This window comes from Labrus bergylta, chromosome 8 (genome assembly GCF_963930695.1).
Source record: "Labrus bergylta chromosome 8, fLabBer1.1, whole genome shotgun sequence".
NCBI lineage: Eukaryota > Metazoa > Chordata > Actinopteri > Labriformes > Labridae > Labrus > Labrus bergylta.
This window is the reverse complement of record NC_089202.1, coordinates 12,062,765-12,084,998: the sequence shown is the minus strand read 5'-3', so window position 1 is coordinate 12,084,998 and position 22,234 is coordinate 12,062,765. Positions and strand designations below refer to the sequence as shown.

At 38.5% G+C, this 22,234-nt stretch overlaps 2 protein-coding genes across 2 annotated transcripts; both read right to left on the bottom strand.

Moving 5' to 3' along the window:
* Positions 1 to 1,505: 1,505 nt before the first annotated feature.
* Positions 1,506 to 4,143, bottom strand: LOC109994986 (C-reactive protein). Its single transcript, XM_020648534.3, has 5 exons — positions 4,100 to 4,143; positions 3,836 to 3,890; positions 3,064 to 3,166; positions 2,647 to 2,944; positions 1,506 to 2,497 (listed from the first exon to the last, which is right to left on the bottom strand). The coding sequence occupies exons 2-5, from the start codon at positions 3,888 to 3,890 to the stop codon at positions 2,279 to 2,281; spliced, it is 675 nt and encodes a 224-aa protein (XP_020504190.2). The 5' UTR covers positions 4,100 to 4,143; the 3' UTR covers positions 1,506 to 2,278.
* A 2,135-nt stretch (positions 4,144 to 6,278) lies between these two features.
* LOC109994987 (metalloreductase STEAP4) lies at positions 6,279 to 13,223 on the bottom strand. The gene is made up of 10 exons (XM_020648536.3): positions 12,709 to 13,223; positions 12,268 to 12,375; positions 12,095 to 12,165; positions 11,888 to 11,975; positions 10,845 to 11,123; positions 10,628 to 10,722; positions 10,401 to 10,511; positions 9,300 to 9,342; positions 8,962 to 9,126; positions 6,279 to 7,436 (listed from the first exon to the last, which is right to left on the bottom strand). The coding sequence occupies exons 1-10, from the start codon at positions 12,907 to 12,909 to the stop codon at positions 7,179 to 7,181; spliced, it is 1,419 nt and encodes a 472-aa protein (XP_020504192.1). The 5' UTR covers positions 12,910 to 13,223; the 3' UTR covers positions 6,279 to 7,178.
* Between the last annotated feature and the right edge of the window lie 9,011 nt (positions 13,224 to 22,234).

Here is a 22,234-nt window from a genome sequence, read left to right as displayed (position 1 = left end):
TATGATACAAAAACTTTTAATTCCTGTATGTGCAGTATTTCATAGATCTTACCTTCAAATTTGTGCTTGAACTGTGTGTGCAGCAGGGAAAAAGATTGTGAGTTTATGTAAACTCACTTGTTCCTTTTTTTCATTTGTACATCTTTAAACTATGTTTCCTTCCTTTATCTACTTCTTCATTTTTTGGTTCTAGAATCTAAAAAAATAGAAACCATTATCACAAAAATAGTTTCTGCTGAATCAACAGAATGAACCCTCATGTTGACATAGACTTTATTCTGCATTGCATATTATTAATATGAGTTACCCAGAAATGAAAGATGTGATTGGTTTGGAAACAAATTCACAATGGGATTAAAGAGAGTTTAAATACACAATGTGTAATTAGAAACAGGTTACTTACAAGACACAGGTAAAACAACTGGGGGGAGGGGGGCATATAATTACAAAGGAGAAGTAGTAAGAGTAGAAAAAGACCAAATCGAACGTAAATGGTTAATGAACAACGAAAGAACTGAATCAAAACTAATCAAAAGAAAAAAAGTCTTGATTCCAGACTTTCCAATATGTTTCTCTGGAAACAAGAAAACAGGATGGATGGAGGAGCTCAGAGGATACTGCTCTAGGAGTAGAAGAATAGTTAGGTTTAATGTCAAAACAGCCTTGATGCTGGAGAGGAACTGAGAGTATCCAGGGGATCAGCTACAAGTGATGACAAACCCTCTGACAGAGAGCAGGGATGAGTGTTGGCTTGATCACCAATGGAGAACTAAGAGGGTTGTTGACCAGCTGGTCCAAAAAAGGAACTGGTCTGGCAACATGAGCATCCTCACAAACTGGATCAACAACAGGCCAGACTGGAAGAGGATCAGGAACTGGAGAGACATTGGTTGGGACCCCCAGACTGCAGACTTAGACATCAGCTGGAAAACCCACATAACGACGAGAAATTGGTGGCTGGGACTTTCTGGGGGCTTGAGTTCATGGGGATTCCAGCTGAGAGTCAGTGACTGCAGACGAGATGAGGAGATTGATGCTGAGAATAGGCCTGAACAGCCTCCTTTTAGTTAGGAGACAGGAGTCAGCTGGGGCACTGACTGGATCACAGAGACAGGAGTAGCTAGCGAGCCGACTGGATCATGAGGACAGGGATCAGCCGGGGCAGCTTGATCATAGGCACAGGAGTGAGCTACAAATTGGTGACCAGACATGATTGGTTGCAGTTTTATCAAAGACCCTGGGAGGCAGGGTATTGGCGACTCTGTCGAGCTGGGCAGTGGAGTACCTTACTGTGAAGTGTTAACTTCCAACCCATCCATAACATGGTAATGGAGTAAAAAGTCAAATGTGTGCCTTTGATTATAAGTATAATAGTAGTGTTCACAGACAAAATACTGAAGAACCTCAAAATTGTTCTTAAGCACCATAGGTCACGTATTAACTCAAGTTGCTTCCCATATTGCTTTTAAGGTTCTCTTCAAGAAAGAGACTACAGAACAGAAAAAAAGAGTTATACATGTTCCACTTTACCAAATGTAGATACAGTTAACTTTTACATACAAGATACATACATACATAAAAAGATACATTTTTGTGCATGATATTGATAAATTAGAGAATCTAAATGTAAGGTGGCCTCAGGAGGTCCACTGCTAAAACCTTTCACAGAACACCAAAAACATTTCACCAAATGAAAAATTATTTAATGAAGACAGAAATATTTCACAAAACACAAACATATTGAATCAAACATGAAAATGTGTCACAAAACAAAAATAATTTCATGAAACACCGAAACATTTAATTAAACGCATAAATGGCGGGACTCACTTTGAATCTCCTAGTTGCTGTATTGGTAGTAGCCTTCACACTCCCTGTCAGCAAACTGTCATTGTCCCATCCAAACCATACCTTTACTTCCTCGCCTCCCTCACTCTCTCCCATTAATAATCAACTGTTCCCCTGACTTAATGCAGTTATTTCAGCTTTTGGCAGCTTTTTTTTTTTTTCATTTGCAGCACATTTAAATTGTTGCATTTGTTGTGGACTTTCAATGTCCTTTTTTTATTTGCTTTGTTTCTACTGCACATTTGTCTTAATGTACGATTTTCAACTATTTCACTTGACAGCCACTGTATGAATACAAACCCATTTAAATTGTGTTACCCTGGCATTTTTCCTAATTGTGTCTTATGAGATTCTCTGTCTATGCTGGATCTTAATTACAGAAAGGTACATTTCTAAAATTCTCAAATATCGTTGGTATTTAACATAAAGTTTATTGACAGGTCATTTGTTCTTTCTCTACCAAAACTCTATCAAAGGTCTGGAACTCCAGCGCCCTCCAGTTGAGCACATTGCCTGGAGTGAAGTTTAGATCGTCCATGTAGTTGTGAATCTCACAAGCAGAGAGGGTGTAGTCCCACATGTGGACGTCAGACATCATTCCAACAAATGACTGATTAATGTCAAACCCCCCACCGTGTGAATCCTGCTCCTGTAGACATGAAAGAAGACTGAGATTCAGTAAATTAAATCAAAATCTTAGCGAAACATGTACATGAGGAAGGCACAATAAATTTGAATTTAAGAAATACAGCATTGATAAGAAGACCATTACTTTGATCCTTATTGGTATTACTGTACCTGTCCCAAAATTATTATAAAGGGTCCTTGCATTCTTGTTCCAGTGGTGGTGAATTTCTTAACCAAAGGTTTTCCATCAAACCACAGCTGCACCAGTTGAGATGTAGAGTCCCATGTGGTACAAATAGAGTGCCACATGTTCAGCTTGTAGTCCAGCCCTGCCATATCAGTTGTTCTGTCCCTGATGTGGACCTCCATCTCCTTATTTGTTGCATCCCAAAATGTCAGGAAGGCATTAGGATTAGAAAGCGTGGCCATAGAGAAAAGCAAATGATCTTTCTTCAGGTCTGTAAAGGACCTTTGGACATAAGTAAAAAAAAAAACAAAAAAAACAATCATCAGTTGTGATGCTTTTCACAATCAGAGATTCAGTAGTGTTTTTTATGTTTTTGATACAATTCTCTTATTCTGTTCTACCTGTGACAGACAGTAAAAGCACTCAAACTATCTACAGATGTCAACAGTCTCACATGAGCGTTGTTGGTTTTCAGAGGGAAGGTGAACATTTTACCTGAAAGATCTGAGAGAAAGAGAGGAATATATTTAATAATATTTCTGTAAGAATAGATTATATATTCCACTAAAAAAAAACATATTTAAAGGTTTTCTCAAAACATAATACATCATCTTTATTAAAGCTGCGCTTTAGATTGTGGAAACGAACAAACTTGTATATTTTGAAAGAAAGTCACCATAAACTAAATAAGGAACATGTAGAAATCACCGACTCTTGAACCTGTTGGCATTCATGTTAGCATTACTCCACATGTGGCATATCTATCATTCAAAATGTATAATAAAATCTAAAAGCTTGGAGATGAGATGTTAACTGCAAGAATCATAGACAACCACAATATGCTGTATGTTGAATAAAACCCTCAACTATGTTCAATTTTTCATAGATTTTTGGGCTTTCTCAGGTCTTTTCTCCAATTGAACATTCTCATTTTTTTTTCATTATATTCCACATTATTTATAATTTGAAACACCCTGGAAATGCTTTGTCAGAATGCATTCAGAAAAAAAAAGATTTTGTCTTGTACCTCAAAGATTTTTGAAAAAACAGGTCTATAATGGAAAAGACTAAATGTAGGCTTCAACTGAGAGTTATTCACACTTTTTTACATTTGAATGTGACTACACATTTTATTTCTGTTTTTTCTCTTTCAAACAATGATTCTTTTTTTACCTTGAGGACTTGCAGTGCATGTTGTCAACAACACTAACAGCATCAGCAGCTTCATCTAATAACAAACAAAAATAAAAAACAATGTTAAAGACAAAATGATTTCTATGAATTCTTTAACTTTGAGGTCCAATAAATATTGTGTGTGCCAAAGATCAGAAATGATTTATCTTTTCTTTGTATTGGGTGGCTATAAAAAAAGTATTTATGCAGTTTATGATACAATAACTTCCAATTCCTGTATGTGCAGTATTTCATAGATCTTACCTTCAAATCTGTGCTTGAACTGTGTGTGCAGCAGGGAAAAAGATTGTGAGTTTATGTAAACTCACTTGTTCCCTTTTTTCATTTGTACATCTTTAAACTATGTTTCCTTCCTTGATTTACTTCTTCATTTTTTGATTGCAGAATCTAAAAAATAGAAAATATTAAATTAAAAAAAGTAGTTTCTGCTGAATCAACAGAATGAACCCTCATGTTGACATAGACTTTATTCTGCATTGCATATTATTAATATGAGTTACTGATAAATGGTGGACATATCTGCACAAGAAACATGTAAAACAACTGGGGGGAGGGGGCATATAATTACAAAGGAGAAGTAGTAAGAGTAGAAAAAGACTAAATTCAAACGTAAAAAATAAAAATAAAAATGTCTTTGAAGTCTAAACATCCTTGAAGCTGGCAACAAATCATGCTTCCTTTTCCAGTCCAGTTTCACTTTAGTTTCTTAGAAAAATGGAAGGTACTTCATAGTAATACACTGGCATACATGGTAGGTCGTAATTAGGAGGAGTGATTTACACACTAAGGCCATAAGAAGTACTTGTGTATTGTATATTTCAACATGGTAAATCACAGCATTTAAAGTTGTTTTCTTGCCACTGTAACTTTGCTAAGTTCTACACTCATGATTGATTAATGCTTTTGGTAACATATAAAAATGAGTAATATCTTTTTACCTGCTCTTTTCTAATATTAAAAAATACAAATAATGCGCGATACTGATAATGATTGATTGATTGATGACCACGTTAACATTAGAGAATTGTACCGATTATGCTAGATTTAAAGTTGAACAAATAAATCATAAATCACAAAATGTTTGACTTCACAGGACATTGATCATTTTGTTCTAAAGTTGACAGGTCATATGTCAATTGTCAAAACTCAATAGTCTGGAGTTCCAGCTTTCTGCAATTGGGCACTTTTTGAAGAATAGCTATTAATGATATCATAAAGTTTTTATCTTAAGATTTGTACTTCTATAGCGACACACACTCAGGTTGCTCGTGTGTATCTTTTAAATTAAAATATATAATTAGTGAAAATTCTAAAGCAAGTACAAAAATGTAATTATTAGGACCTTTCATTTTCAAAAATGTAAAGGACTGAATCTTTCAATCTTACAGCCTGGATGCTCCCCAAGTTGCCAACCTATCATTCATGATTTATGAAAAAAGGCTTTGAAGCTTTAAAGAGTCTTACTAAAAACAACAAATCTCAAGTACTGAACAAAGAGAGAGAGGATAGAGTTAACAAAATGTCTTTGATATCCCCTTTACCTTTCAAATTTAATGACAAATCCACTGACTTTTTTTCCTCAAGTAACTACAAAGATATGTTCTTGCCCTAGCTTGTTACAGTATATATGAGTATACATGTGCATTACATGTAAGTAAGTACATTTTATTTTTATAGCACTTTTCAAAGACATTAGCCACAAGGTTCTTTACAAAGACATAAAATACAATAAAGAGTAGTAATAATGGTGTAGTTAGAATTACCGTAATAGGTAAACAGGTGTATGACGTAAACAGGTGTGTCTTAAGTTGACTTTTGAAATTACAAACAGATTCAGCAGAGCGCAACGGCACAGGCAGAGCATTCCAAAGTCTGGGAGCTACTGACTGGATGTAATGATCTTTTCCAGGAGACAGTCAGGAGTTTTGTTTTATCAGTTTTATTTTAGATTCATCATTAACAATTGAGCACATAATAACATGCTGCATATTTGTATTGCTTCTTGTCAATGTTTATGGATTAATTTTGGACCCTGTTCCAATAACAACTAAGAGTTCTCATAGTAATCTGGTGTCTTCACTCCATCCAGGATCAACTGAAATGACTTGTAGCTTGACATCAAGGGCCTATCTGTACCGACACAGCCAAATATAACCTCCTCTCTGCAGAGGACTTCAGTAATGGAGTCTGCACGCTCCTCTCTTCATTGATGTGATGAGATCCAGTAGTGACTGGAGAGAAGCCTGCAGCTCAGAGTGAATGTTTCCTGGAGAACAGCAACAGATCAGCCACGGGGATGAACCCTGGAGAGGGATCAGACCGAGACGATGAGACAGAGAACTCTCAACTCAGCGGGGAAAAACTGCTGAGTTTGACTGAGCTTTCAGACAAGATGAGATTTATGGAATGGAGAGAGAGAGGCTGATGTTTTTATTCATTTATTTTGCTTTTATTTTATCTTAAAATCTAAATTTTACATAAAAAATATGCACTTTATATTCAATAAACACGAGCTGCCAAATACAGTAGAAAAAGAAAAAGTTGAGAAAATTAAAGGTATAAAAATCTGAGGGGGTTAAAATGTTGCTATGTTGTTGAGGGGATTACAAAAAAGTTGATGATCTTCAAACTAGAGACTGTAACATTGATAGACACAAGTACAGCATGTACAGTAAAACTGTGAAAAAACAATCCTATTTGAAAGGGAAAGTAATGACATAAAGCAGTTCTGGTACACATCAGAAACTAATCCATGTTCACAAGAATATTTCTTGTTCTCACAAAAAAATGTTCTTGGGCTCACAAGAAGGTTTTACATGCTCACAATGCAAGAGAACAGAGATGGCAAGAGATCATCCTCTGAGACAGAATGGCAGAAACCCTTAGGTGCACAAACATTACTTTACTTTCTAGTGATTGGAGAACTTTCTCATGCACATGCAATATTTTCTCATGAGAACAAGAAACTATCTCCTACGCACGCAATACCTTTCCATAAGCATCCGAAACATTCTTATGCTCATGTGATAGTTCCTGGTGCACATGAGATCGTTATCTGTGCACACCTTAGACTCTTTTTTTTCTAGCCAAATCCCATAAAGTTATTTGATTAACCTCCATAATGTTGTATTACAAACTGTTTAAAAAGTGGAATAAGAGACTGATCTGATTTAATGTCCGATGTTTATGTTGACAGTATAGACTGGAACAATTGTAAATGGTTGTTTCACGGTTATATCATGTGGTGACTTTGCATCCTGATTTTTTTTTTTTTTTTTTTTTACATGCCATTGTTTTTTCATTTTCTGGAATAGTGACAGTTCTATGTTAGCAGTGACTTCTTGGCGTCCTCCTCTGGATCGCATCTCTCCCAGCCTTGTCGGATGCGTGTGAGTGTTTTGTCCACACAGGGCAGGATGAGCAGAAGCTTAAATATCAGCACTACCGACGGCACCACAAGAGAGAGCATGTAGCCCGGAGGTGTGTACCACTTGTAGGTGGAGGGATGAAGGAACCTGTCCCAGCCGTACAGGTAGGTGTGAAAGGTGCAGAAGAACAATGCCAGGTACCCCAGCTTGGACTGGAAGAGAGAGGGAAAAAAAAAACAGTTACACCTTTACAGACGCTGAAGATGTGCACATTCACAGATCCACATGATTCCACATGCGCCATTAAACACATGACTAATCGCTGTGTAATGGGCTCACTAAGCTGAAACGTGAAAGACCGACCTTTACAGAGACAAGCTTTTGACCTACACATGTGCACACACACCAGCACACTCATCACCTTGTGGAGATACGTTGGTTTATATATAGAGAGAACATGCACCCACATGCTCACACATTTAAAAGCATCCATGCAACGCACATGAACACAAATCTAAAGACTGTGGCCAAGGATAATGTATGCCCCCTAAATTATATTTGATGAATAACTTAACATTTAGAGCACAGCTCTAATTTGGGCGAGAGTAAAGAGGAGGGCTGCGGATTGAAAAAAAAATAAAAAGAGCTTGACATGACCCAGTTACATTTATGAATGAGTTTGTTCCCTGTGGTGAGGAGCTGATTTAATTTTCAATTGGTCAAAAGTAGCTGAAAAAAAAAAGGTAAACATTTGTATCAGCGTGAATCAAATTACCATGGAAAATGTAAAATATCACTAACGCACTTTTAACAGGAACTTTGCTATCTGGCTCACACACCTATTTTACATTTTGCTGAGGCTCAGAATCTGCTGTAACTTGAATCTTTGTGAATGGAAATTGTAAAAAAGACTTTTTTTTTTGATGATTCCACATTAATTTTAGGTTCATAAATTTCCTTTTAAATGTATTTGCTTACTGACAATCAGCATCCAAAGAGACAGTGTATAGAACATTTCATAATGCACTTCCAAGTGACTTCAGTTTGCCCATCATAAGTCGATACCCGCTGAGTCCATTTATTATTGAGATTATGCATCACTGTGTTAAATGAATCATCAATCTACATGTCATTTGCAGCTTTTCAAGGCCACATTGTAGAGGTGAACTAATCAGTTGTTCTGAATTAAATTTCACAATGAGCCTGTTTGTATTCACTCTGTCTCAAGCTGGCTCATTAAATATCATAGAGGTGGCTCTAAAATGAGCTGCTATGTGCTTGTCTGCCTTTCAGTTTCCTTCTCAAGTGCCTATTTGGTTGGATACAAAAGGTGTGAAGGCTCATCTGTGTTTACTTTTTTGAAGTCAGTTTAGGTTTCAAATAAAAGGTTTTAGAATTCTGTGATATTCAGCTGAAATGCATTAACAACACAATCTGTTATTTAGTAAATCCTGTTATACCACACGCAGGCACAAACATAAACATACGCTTAGGCAAGAGCTGTTAGACAGATTGCTAAGGAGACCACAGGGCTAGCTCCAGTGGAAAAGGTTATTAAAAAAAAAAAATCCACAGTCCTGAGTTTTGACCGCCAGCGAGCAGTAAACAGGATGCAGGGATTTAGATAATTTTAAAAGGGCTGCATTCTTCACAAGAAAAGTGGAGCTCTGTATTCTGTGCCTCATATTCGGACACATCCAGTTCTCATACGGCTCAGACACACATGCCAGTATCTACCTGTATGAAGCTGAACTCTCTCCAGCTGAGAGCATTGCTGACTGAGGGAAGAGAGGTTATTCCCAGCAGGAAAAACAGGAAAAATCCCAGAATCCCCATAGAGTAGTAAGAGTCACCACGCCAGGCTGAGGTGATGTCAAACTCTGACGTTTGGTTCTCCTTTATCTGGAAATGATATCAAACAACCAAAGGGTTCTTATTAACTGTATTTATAAGATTGGAAAAAGAACCAAATTATCCGAAATTGTAGGAATTTGGGACATAAATAGGCATGTATTTTTTTCATGCAAACTGAATGCTTTGAATGGTTGTTGTTATTTTTTACTTGCTTGGCTTACCTTTGAAATGGTGCTTGCAGCAATCCTGAATCTCACATAATATCTGGGGATGAAAATGACAAACTATTAAGATACAAGTTGTTCGGGAAATTAAGATGCATTCTTCCGCTTATCTAGAGTAATGGAAACTACTCCAGTTTGTAAGAATTATTGAATGTATTTTTTAACCAAGCGTATATGATTATTTTCTTGTAGAGAGGTTTTTAAGCAAAGAGCACAAAGTGCAACACAAAAGAAATAGTCACTAAGATACATTTTAAAAACAGTAAAATGCAAGCTAAACACAAAAACATATTAAATAAGAAAAATTATGGAAATTACTTGAAAACATGTGGTTTCAAAACATGGCTAAATATGAAAACAAGGAAGGCTATTTACAGTTGATAAGCCCAGTCTGTAAAATATGCACCTTGGCACAACACCATAAAGAGACAACATTTTCATTGGTAGACTAATCATGAGTTTATGCCAGAAAGACACTAGATCAGCATGGTTATTACTAAGTAACCACCACTTCTCTTATTTATTTCTTCCTGTGTAATTCTGTATTTTTGTCAATCACTGGCTCTCCCCAAAATTCTTTCCCTTCTAGGTTTCTAACTATTTCAGGTTAAATAAAGCTCCTGTATGATCTTTTTTAAGAAACTAAAAGCTATTTCTACAATATGAGTTCTAAGGTAACATGTTGTTATCCTCTGTGGGGTCTGACTGCTATTAAGCTACAGTCTATATAATAACCTTTAAACCAAGTGTGGACAATATGATCTGAATACCCTTAACATTACACAACTCAAAAGCAGCACAAACCACAACATCTAGAGAAAAGGTTAAGTGTAGGCACCAGATCACTAACACAGTTTCAACACGATCTAAATATTAAAACCTTCCCCAAAGGTAAAACGTATTGCTTGGCATTAGTTCACTGCATTTGCTTCAGCACCAGTTCCTGTATTAAAACTGGAAACTGCCTGTCGTTAAAGTTAAGGTTTGAATTACCTCCAAGTTTAAAGGTGTCACTATTTGTTTTGGAGGAAATAAACAACATTTACAATCCCGTTCAGATACGTTAAAGAGGGAGTACTAGCATACGCTGTTACAAACCTTATGGGGATGATAAGAGTGTAGAGCACATGTAGAGATGCAAAGCCCAGTGCTAACAGTCCCAGTTGTTTCCTGCAAAGCATCCAGCGATCCAACCAGTCAGGGAAACGCCTGAAACACATACAGTTTCATTTGGTTGACGCAATATTTAGAACATGATGGAAATAGTATACACCTCTGTGCAGATTCATAATAATATCCATCCCTTGTTGTTGTTTTTTTCTGACCTGTATTTGGTTCCTCTGTACAGCTGAAATATGGCAGCTATGACACCAGGAAGGTAACACAGAGACAGCATGATGAGAGACACAATGGGAAACACCTGAAAGATGGAGGGCAAACACGGAAGGTGTTACAGAAAGGATATCATGCACTAGATCCTTGTGACTTTTCTTCTATTAATCACACTTTGAGGCTACTGTTCGAAGAGGAACAAATATTTACCTTATTAGCCAGTGACACCATTATTCTGAAGGAGTTGTTTTTCCCCTGGTCAACATACGCGTAGACGACATCTCGAATGAGCAGATAGAAGAAGAAGAAGGCAGTGAGGCCGACGGCCAGGCGTAACGGCAGCCTCCACTCAGGGAACAGCAGCAAAGGGGAGTCCTCCAGCTCTCTGGCTGCCTTCAGAGACCCTCTATCCAGAACAGCGAAGCCAAGCTTGGATGCAGTCTCTGCTACTGCCTGCTTGGCCTCCACACTGTTTCCACACAGATAGACCTGGATCATAATTAGAGGCATCATTCACCAATACCTTTGCAAGTTTTTTCTTAAAGCTCATGTGCCAATTTTGTACATTTATTTTCAAATACAAAAGAACCAGAAGATTCTGCATGGAATACGAAAATGAATTCAGTTAAACGCCTATGTTAGTTTGATGACTTTGTTCTGAATACCCCGACACACTCCACTACTTAAACATATGCCCTCTACAGCACACACACATTCTCTCCTGTGTGGTTTTAACCGTCCTCTGGGATTGTACAAACCAGATACAAACGAAACAGACAAACCCACATATGCTGCAGCTTTTCAGTACAGAGTGAGAGAGCAAAGCAAGTGATGGAAGCTCAGATCTGAGAGCGACTGTGGAGTTAATTGATTCAAGGATACATCAAGGATGGCACTCACAGTAAAGACAAGGCTGACTCCTCCGATTTGGCTTCTTTTACTTGGATTTGGTTTGATCAAAACTTCAAAATGAGTTAATATAGTTTGGACTGAAATGCTTTCCTCTCTGAAAGCGACTATTATTTTTAACTTGTTGGTCAACACCCCACTGTGTGAACACAATAGGGAATCGTAAAAAAAGCTTGTAGTTTTGCATTAGAAGAAGAATACACACAGAATGAATTTCTAAAATAAGATATGTCCCCATTAGGGAAAAATAGAAGCAGTCCTAAGAAGCAGACAAAGAAGAGTGAAGTGTCAGATATTTTAAAACATCTGACTGGAAATACACTTACAAACTGCATATTTATTACCTGTCTGTTGGCATCTGAGGGCCCGTTCTGCAGGGCCCAGGCAGACAAAGTATTAAAAGCTTTCACGACATGTGCTCCAGGGATCAGCCTGCACAACAAACAACAAACTCTGTTTTGCATCTTGTACCGCCAGTTGTTTGAGATTGAAACCACATGATGTATGAGACCGCTAATAGTAAAGGTAATGGAATTATAATTTCCTCTTACCTCTGGAGATACTCTGCGTTGGCCTCTGGGTATAGATTCTTCTTCAGGTTATTGCTGACGTCCACCAGCACCTTGCATTCAATAAAGTCAGTAGAGTGGATAAAAAAAAAAGACTTAGAAATTCAACAACTTTTTGGTAACAGAAAGGTGACTGATTTAACAAATATAGATACCTTTCCCTTGAGCTGAGGTGCAAGAGTCGTGAGGAAGTCATAGTTTTCTCTGTGAATACAAAGAAAGACCAGACTGGCTGACTGGGCTGCTGTTTCATGGCTCATCACCTGCTCAAACACACAAAACCACAGAACTACTTTTACGCAGCGTCACATTGGGCAGCACACGTACTTAAAACTGGCTTAACATGTTTTGTGATGGAGCCATTCATTAAAAACATACTGCACAAAACACAATGCAAACCAAACAGTAACATGTACAGACAAACATCAGTGACGTTGTGTCAACTTTTTTTCCACTAGCTTTGCACTTTTATTTTATCCACAATCTTCTTCCCCCTTTGAAATCCTAATCAAAGTGACAAGGCCAGCAGTCATCAAAACGCTGGGAAATAGATAAATGTAGATTGGAGAAAACATTATGCATTTAGTGTGTTGTACCTGAGCTCCCTGAGGTAAGGGGCCACAGTTGTGAGGTCTGCGGCTGCCGTATACCACCCTGTATCCAGACTGGAGCAGACGCTGGCCCAGGGAGCGCCCTAAATCCCCCGTCCCAAATATGCACAGCAGCTCCTGTTCAGGTGCAGGTGCTGCACCCAAGGGACACAGCGACACGCTCTCTGGTTTCTCCTCCTTTGACATGCTGCTCAACCTGTCCGTTGGCGAGTCTGACACAAACAGTGAAGATATCTCCTGTGATCAAAACAATCCACCAAGATATCTGTCAAAGCCAGACAGCTGTCCTGAAATATGACGGACTAATGTCTCCAGTTCAAGGTAGATTTTACAAAAGTAATAGCCTTCAAAGTAATAGCTCTTCAAGTTGCCTAAGGAAGAAAAGTGTCAGAAATTGAAGCCCGAGTGTCTGTTCTACTAACCCATTACTTCTCAGACTGACAGATTCTAAGTGTGTGCTAGAAAATCTGCGTGAGTTTTTGTAACAGCCCAACCCCTCCCTTGGCTCAGTGTGAAATCTGACTAAACTGGGAAACTCCATGTGCAAAAGGTGGAATGCATGTAGCTCTGCTGGGAAAATTATCAGAACACAACAGTGTTTGATTTGTACTAAACTCTGTGTGTGTCTATGTTGCTACATGTTTGTCTTGGGCCAGTACATTTTGTGACAACATTTTGCGCCATAACCATCTTCTGGGAAACCGGCTGGTGATTTGTAACAGATTATATAACACTGGAATATTCATAATTCAGTCAAGTCTGCCAATAATTCTGAACCTGGAATGCTGGGGTTTTCTGGTCTTGCCAAATCACTGCTTTGACTGAACAAATATAAAAACAAGAGGTCATTCAGTGAAATTGAAAGTTTATTTCAGGACATGAGAGAAGCACATTTAAAGACACAATGAGGTCTTTCTAACTGACTTACTGTAGCTTTTTTTAAGTCAGCTATTTAAACACAAGCTAATTTTAACAGCTTTCGGCATTTACAAAAAATTCAAACAAAGCAGTGAAAGTAAATCTTAAGATAGTGGCCTAGAATAAGTGCAAGTTAAAAAAGAAAAAGAGTAATTAGACTAAAATGGGAGCAGTTGGACACATATGGACCAAGTCTAAGTCACGGTATGCGAACAGAATATGCTGGAATGCTCCCAACCCCCTCCTTTCCTCCCCTGCATAATATCCATTATATGACCATAAACCTCACACACCCTGCCAAGTGCATAATCACTTTGACATGTGTGCAAAACAAATAACTCACATTTTTATTTGCGGCACTTCATTTGTTGTGCACTCTGAGTGAAAGAACCCAATCCTTATAATCAGTCACTGATACGGTGGTCAGCAGAGGCTCTCCTTGATTCATGCGAGCAGGCAAACCCACCAATTATAGTCTAATCTGCACTTGTGTGTTGCCCCTGTGAGTAATTAATGTTCATAGCCTGGTAGCTGAAGTTGGCCTCTGAGAGTGGCCCTTGTTATTTTCCCAGAGGTCTAGAATAGCTGCAGTGTTAAGGGTTGAGGTGAACCACAGGCCTAGTGACCTGTCCTACATTGTAATTACTCACTCTGCTCTGCTGCTCCACTAAAACGCCTGTGTATGTTGCTGTAATTATGTGAATCGCTAACTGTCAAATAAATGTAATCTTATTTTAATGGCACAAAATCACTCACTCAAAAAATAGAGACAGACAAAAGATAATGTCGTTAAATCGCATTGATCTGGCTTCATGAGCTTCAATTTGCACAGCAGTTAACCTGTGGTTTGGTAAACTATTACCCCAAGTCCCTTTTACACATGAACTCTGAAAGATTTCCAGACATATTCCAGACACTCAGGGCCTGACATTTTTTAGGCTTGCTTACAATTGTAGAACACAACAGAGATTGATTGTGTTGTACGGGTCACTTACAATTGGAAATAGCCAATTTGGTAGACCATACAGTAGGAAGAGAAGGAACATCTAGTAATGGGGGGCTGTTTCCAGGGTAAACATCACAACATCAGGACAATTCTGCAATACAAACACAAGAAGGATAAACATAAAACTGGCAACTGAGGCCAACAGGAAGAAGTATAAAGCAGCGAAACTTTACTCAATGTGAACAGCATCTTCTACTTGCTCTACTCTTAGTTAATGTTCTAGACTATCACCTGCTGCCTTCAAACATCAGCTTCAGAAATCACACATACTTTGTCCTTGGGGCATGGCATTAAAAAGTCGGTGAAAACGCTATGAAATTAGCATCTCTGTGTGATAACTTGTAAGACATACTTTAAAAGTAAAGAAAATCACATGCCCAATTGTGCAGCAGCCTATTCACATGCTGAGAGTTCAATCAGCGTATAAAGAGCCTTTAGTGATTGGATACACCTGTGGATGTGAACGCATGTAGAGAAACTCAACAATGATATGTCTGCATAAATAATTTTTGTCAGTTCGGACCAAATATGAGTCAATAATATTCTTCATGTGGTGTTTGGAGAACATTTCTCCATTTCCTCCTCGGCTTGAGAAACTCTTAAGCCTGTTTAAAGTTCTCTTTGCAACAGTTTTACACCTTAGGAGCTCTCTTCAGGGCTAAGAAGCTATGTGAATAACTTTCATCTTTACAAGGATCTATAGTCTTAACTTTAAGGGAAATTGCTTCTAAGAATTGTCTTAAAATGTTTTCACTAGGAGCAACTAGTGGCCAAAAGAAAAAAAGATCATATCAAGGTTGTTGTTTTTTTGTTTTTTTGCTTTAGTTGATAAGAACAAAAGCAAACAAAAGACAAGCTTACAGAAAGGATGCAGGTCAGAATGATATATGCACTGGTGAGAGTTGGTTTTATTTCTTTCTAATGCTGAGTGGTCAGTTATAACTGAACTCAAGTTCCTTGCCCTCTGAAGCCAAACTCAAAGATAAAAGAGTAACAGCCCAGGCCCAGCTCGACCTCACTGAGCACTGGAACTGCAGTCAAGTACTTGTGGGCAACAAACAATCAAGGCTCCAACAGCGTGGGTGGTTTTCTGATGATCAAAACAAAACTGAATGGAAGCTGCAATCACATATCAAATGTCAAGCCTGGAAAACAAGGTACTCTAAAGCAAGGGTGATGATTGGAGCGGCCAGTGTTCCAAGGCTGCAGCCATTACCATGATTGGCTTTACACTGCGCAATATGTGATTGTCTAAGCAAAAAGCAGGAAGCATTAGAACCACAAGTGTATGCTAATGAATTCTGGTGCATGAAATCAGGCTCACTGATACAGTAACATCCTGCTTTCTAGATCATTTTACTATACATGATTGATTATTCCTAATGCAGTGTTGTTTGCTTGGCTTTTGTGCTGCTATATCTCCAAAGCAGCTATATTGGATGTATAATTGTGAACATGGTAGAATTTAGACTATTGAGAGATGAAGAAAAAAAAAGAATTGATGTATGTTTTCTGCAATGATGAGGTTACCAGAGCAGATGCTCTCCAGGTAATGGATCATCAGATACATGAATAACTGTAGCAATTATTCAGTGGACAGTATGGCAAGGGGGTTAAATTATTAATAATCTACAGTGGAAAGATTTGTTGCAGAGTGTGATTTCATGTCAGAAAAGAAAGAGGAAGCTAGTATCAAGGAGGGCTGGGTGTGTTAGAAGTCCTGTCAGATAATGGTCCCACAGTCCCACAGGGGGTTGGTAGGTAGATGTTGTTAGATCTATGGTGTGACCAAGCCAAAAATCAGCTTAGCCTCAGGGCAGAAACAGGAGAGTGAGAAACATCCAGGTCGTAGGTCTCTCTTTTCGCTTCACCTCCCCTACACAACACATGTGATGATTGTGTTTTTCTTGAGGCACAGAGTGTCCTCATACGAGCGCCATCAGCTATCTTTTTGAGGTTATGTTTTGGAGTGCGCAGTGCATGACCTAACACTGCCAGAAAGGCCACATCTAAAAACAGCTTCTTTTAATGCGGGAATTTGAGAGGGCACAGCTGAAAAACAACCAAAATGTACTCTCATCATGTGCTCAGAAAACGGCCAAGTTGTAAGCTGTTTTTTTGTCGAGCATTTAGATGAGTAACAAAAGAAAAAAGGAAGTCCAGCTGGCTGGCTGGCAGGGGATGATATCCTAAGTGAAACTTAGCTTGGCTTTGGACAGAGTTGGGAACAGTGTTTCAAGCTGTGCCCCTCTCTCTCTCTCTCTCTCTTTCTCTCTCTCTATCTTTCTCTCTCTAGTCTATCATTGTGATCGTTGCAGAGATTTACAGTGAAATCTCCCTACTGACCCCTACTGCATCGGTGCTCAATGAGTGGCCTGTAAAGTTAATGGGTCAGATCCAATCTTTCCTTGTAACACACTTCACTCCACATGCACACACACACACATACACACGCACACACGCACATGCGTAGGCACAAACGCATATACATCCACTGCCTTTCTATCTTTTCGTCCTCACACAGACGACACACGAATCTTCCTGTCTCTCTTTCTGTCTCATACAATTCAGAAGAGCATGAGGACATGGTCTCAGCTTTATAGGGACTCTAATCACAGTGGTTATAAAACCTCACAGGATGGGTGAGCAGTAGCTCTGTGTTAACAGTGAGGTATGCAATATTACAGGGAACCTCAGGATTTGAGCCCCTTGATATTAGATCCACTCTGTGGCATTCTGTCCCCAACAACTAAAAAAATAAATGATAAGGAGTTATTGAAAACCCGACAATGGTCTACCTACATTTTTTTTTCATATATGATGATTTATTGGATCTCATCTAAAGAATGTCAGGACACAGCCTTTGCGGAAGTTGACAGCTTTTTAGAGAGAAATCATTTAGCAAGGAGTATACTGATCCATTCAGAATAAAGTGTATTTATAAACCTGCAAGGACTTTTAGCAGACGTCCAAAATGTATAATAGGATGGAGAAGCCTTATGATGCTGTTGCACGAGTAACTTCATCAGTCATAAGGGGGAAGGCAAGAAAGATCATGAAAACCAAATGTGCTGTATTGCATCCTTAAAAAACATTTTTGACTGGGTAATCAAAACCTCTCAGAAGTGACGAATGTTACTGCATCAGATGCACATTTGGGGAAATTAAATTCCAGGTCACAGGGCAACAAAAGACCAGCATTTTTAGTATGTGCAAATTTCCAATCAGGGCATCTGTATCATGATTTATTTTTGTAGCTACTTTATCAGGATTCCAACCTTATATTTTCTACTGCGTTATTATTAGTCAAACGTAGTCCTTAACATCCACACGGGTGTTCACAGTTGGGTTTCACAAGCATTACGCCAGTTTTTTTTTTATTTTTTTGCAACATGTGCTTCATGAATGTGAAGCTGTCAGATAAATGTCAGGACACTATCATCGTTGGGATCTCTTGGTGGTGCAGAGAGTTGCTACTGAAGCACATAACTTGATGTGCAGTCGCTGGTAGTGTGGTTGAGGTAGTCACCAAGGCTGGTGTCATTGAACCTTTACAGCAACAATCTCTACTGTGCAGCCTGTGACTTAAGACTGCTAGCCTTTTTGTAGCTCCCCATCTGCAAGCAATATTGTTAATTAATTGTTAATTTTTTCTGCTTTTTGGTGTTCTTCATGTGGGTCAAACTCCTAACATGACAGGTAAAACCCACTTTTTTAAAGCCACTGATAGTTTGGAAATAAGATTGGTGGACCAAAGCATCTACATATAATTCTTATAATTTCAAACCAAAAGAGGGGGAGAAAATAAAAAATTTTTTTAGCTATTGTCTTTGTTTTGAAACTTGGCCACACTTCTGTGTTTTTTTTTACTTTACTTCATGTCTACTTCCATAAATGTATTTTTTCATATTATACTGTATTTCTGCAAGTTGTGGATACTGCATAGTTGATATTTCGCTGCTATCTCATCAATCATACATACACTTTAAAGGCCCTGAACTGTATTTCCTTAATCAGCTTCTTTGTTTGTTTTTTTGCAATGGATTCGGTTATGCAATCCAGTTATTTCCCATTAGAGATTTCTGCATTCCTTTTTTTCCGCATATGGTGTGCTGAAGTTGTGGCAGGGCTCGGTTAGGAAAAAGGTCACATACTTTGAAGCGATGATCAGGATTCTTCTGCTGAATAAATGGAAGTTGCAGAGTTGTTTGGCCAATGTCAATCACATCTGATCAGAACACAACCACTCATGAATTTGATGCATTAATTGGTAATACAACATATGATTATTGCTTCTTTTAATTATAATGTAGAGAGGTTTTAGGCTTAATGATTCAGCTGTTAAATCCAAGCTACAATTGATACAGAGTGGGAAATCAAACTATATTTTATGTGAGCTTCTATGAAATGCAGTGCATCTATAGCAGTAACTTTGCCAGCACTCATAGCAAACAGGGCTGTAAAAGCAGACAACTGTCTGAACTAGCTTTGCAGGCTTTTCTCCATATATGTAATTTAGAAACTGTTCTTTGTATAACTCAATGTCTACTGAAAACAGTTACAACATTTTTTTAACTATATTTATATTACATAAATACAAAAAAACCCACAAAATTAGGAAGTGAAAGTGAATTGACTGGAAGCAGGATGCACTGTTCATCACATTTTCCATAGAGGTTGTGGATGATTCATTGCGTTTCAGATATTCATCTATTACTGTCAACTCACAGGACGGAAAATATCAAACAAAACTATCGAGGGCAAACTGAAAACTAAAATCAAAACTTGAAATGTGTTAATATGCAATGTGTTAGAAACTTTCCAGCCCTCCGGCTGTAAGTCACCAGCGCCTGGCATGCATCTTCCAACTACCTGGAGACATTTCAGACTCCAGTGAGCTGTAGAAGTTAAAACTTCACTTCCTCCATGTCTAATGTAATCTGCCCTCCATTTTCCTCTGTAATCACTCCACTCACTCCCATTTCTGTCTTTTTTTATCTCCATTTTACTCTCCCCCTCTGCCCTTACAACATCAAATCCAACTCTGGAACAGAGGTCCTGATGGTACTGAATTTATAATTCATCTGCATGACCACACATTGCTGAATATCTTACTCTGACGGTCATGTATAATTAGAGATGACTCTGTGTCAAACTGTCACTCCAGTGCCCCGTGCCTCATAGTTTTTCAACACAACCCTCCAGGCCTATAAAAACATTTTTCCATGGCAGTGTGGGCTGCCTTCTTCTTTTCCTTTTGAGCTGGCAGTGAATTGCTCAATTACTGTCAATCGCTGCCGTCATTCACACCTAGTCCCGCCTCCATCCTAATGCATAACAACTCACAATTACTGACTAAAACTTATGTTGCAGTGAGCAGACCTCCAAGGAATGTATAGTGTGGTGTTTAGGAAATTAGATAAAGCAAGCGGTAACGATTCTCACGAGGGTAGTAATGAGACTTAATGGGAGTTAATGGGGTTACAGTGATCAGGAGTGCAGAGAGACCCCAGGTTAATACAGCTACTAACAGGACAGAGACTGAGCGAGGGACACACACACACACACACACACACACACACACACACACACACACACACACACACACACACATGCATATCACACACACAAAGTGCCAATAAAGGGCCCTTTCTCTGTGCCCGTGCTGCTTGAAATCATTAGATCCATATATCTATCTTCAGTTTAAGAATTATACATGAGGTTTTTGGAAGGTTCCCCGTCTTTGATTCCCTTGTTCTATCCGACTGTTGGGGTTATAAAAGCAACGTGTGTATGTGTGAGCATGTGTGTGTGCATGGATGAGACAGTGCGTTCTTTCAAGTCTTCTGTGCTTAGCAGCAGTTAATGAGATCAGGGTGAGTGTTACCTGTGAGGAGACCTTTGATGAAATATGTTCAGAAAGAGAGAGAAGGGAGGGGGTCGCAGAGAATGAGATGGGAGGAGAAAGCCGGGAGCAGCGAGGAGGGGAGAAAAGTGTCGGGGTATGACTGCTTGTAGGGGGTGGGGGGTGATATATAGAGATGGCTTGAAGAAAATAGAGAGAATATAGAGGGGATCATGGTGAAAAAGAGAGGGAGCAGGCGCAGGCAGAGCGAGGGAATGTGACAGAGAGCAGAAGGGGAGACATTCATTTTTAATCGAGAGGAAAAGTCAGCTTCACTGCAAAGAGAAAGAGAGATTGATGATGCCTGCGCACACCCATGGACCCACATTACAGACACACCTATGCAAAGAACCATTCACACAAGCCTTAAGCAAGCACACAGAGCATCAGACACTTAATAGCAAAACATATTTGGTCCTTTTTAGCTTTGTTTATTTGACGGGAGTGCGCTGAATTTATATAAAGCCCATGAGGGAATATTTGGATTATAGTTTTTCCTTCATCATAATCAGACTCAAATCCTCCTTTTTAACTCTAATACTTTAATTCTAATTACTCCACACAGGCTTCAGTGAGCTAAAGACTGGGAGGGTCTTTATCCCTCGGGAGAGAAGAAGGAAGAGACTGGAGGAGACAAAGGCAGACAGACAGAACCAGAAAACAGCGGGAGGAAAGACAGAATGTCTTAAACAAGGAGTTTATAGGGAGAAGAGGAACTAAAACAGAAACAGTACAGTCTTGCTCAACACTAAATGACAAGACATGGCAAGCAAATAAAAACACAAGCAATTGAGATAAAGACATATTCAAATTTCCTGAAGAACATGGCATCACAATTACAAACATGCCTCTTAAAAACCAAACGATTGCTTTGGGTTGGAGAGGAAAGCTCTTAAAAAAGCCACCTTTTTGCAATATTTGCTGAACAACAATATTCTGTACCGCAGGGACACACTACTGACACTATTGGATATTGGATATTTATGTCAATTTGAATAATTTGAAGGTTATTTTGTTGTAATAGTAAAGCCAAAGGCCATTTTTATATATCAATTCTGCAGGGTTTTTGTTTGTTTCTCTGTTTTGTTTTTGCAGTTTTTTTAAAGCTAAATTTTCTGCATTACTGATGGACCTCTCTAAAAGGCATATTTATGTATGCCAAACAGGAATTATGTACCACAGCAGGAGAAAAAGGAGAAATTAGGGAACAAAACCTACTTTATAATTGAATTGTATCTCTAATAAGTATTTCTTAGTAGAATAAAAGGAAAGAGAGTGCTTTAAAACATCGCTTGGACAAGCAGCTTCTTCTCATCAGGGGATCAAAATCAGAAACACCTTACCTGCAGAGGTCAGACTGGATCTTAACTTGGATCATTGTAACTTCAACTTATTATTATGAATTTGAAAGGGACAGGCATTGCTGATTAGGCTAAAGGCTATAAATGCTGTTTTATTCTCCAAACTTGTATCTTAACAACTTAACATTGAATTAATTAATAAATTAAATGTCCATGTAAGTCGCTAATGTTGCAGCAGGTTTTCTCATATTTTTGGTGTATAAATACACAATGGCTGAAGTTGGTCCAAATTGCACAGGCAATGTGAAAACATTTTCAGAATAACGATCACATTTACTGCTGTATCTCCTCTACCTGTAGCTGCAGCAGCATTAAAATGAT

Bases quoted from the DNA above. Each gene is read 5' to 3' on its own strand.
- LOC109994986 (XM_020648534.3), bottom strand. From the start codon at position 3,890: ATGAAGCTGCTGATGCTGTTAGTGTTGTTGACAACATGCACTGCAAGT. The intron at 2,945-3,063 runs GTAGAACAGAAT...TTATGTCCAAAG, and splicing joins GCTTTTACTGTCTGTCACAG to GTCCTTTACAGACCTGAAGA. The intron at 2,498-2,646 runs GTACAGTAATAC...TCATGTCTACAG, and splicing joins TTATAATAATTTTGGGACAG to GAGCAGGATTCACACGGTGG.
- LOC109994987 (XM_020648536.3), bottom strand. From the start codon at position 12,909: ATGTCAAAGGAGGAGAAACCAGAGAGCGTGTCGCTGTGTCCCTTGGGT. The intron at 12,166-12,267 runs GTATCTATATTT...ATTGAATGCAAG, and splicing joins CACCTCAGCTCAAGGGAAAG to GTGCTGGTGGACGTCAGCAA. The intron at 10,512-10,627 runs GTCAGAAAAAAA...TATGTGTTTCAG, and splicing joins TACAGAGGAACCAAATACAG to GCGTTTCCCTGACTGGTTGG.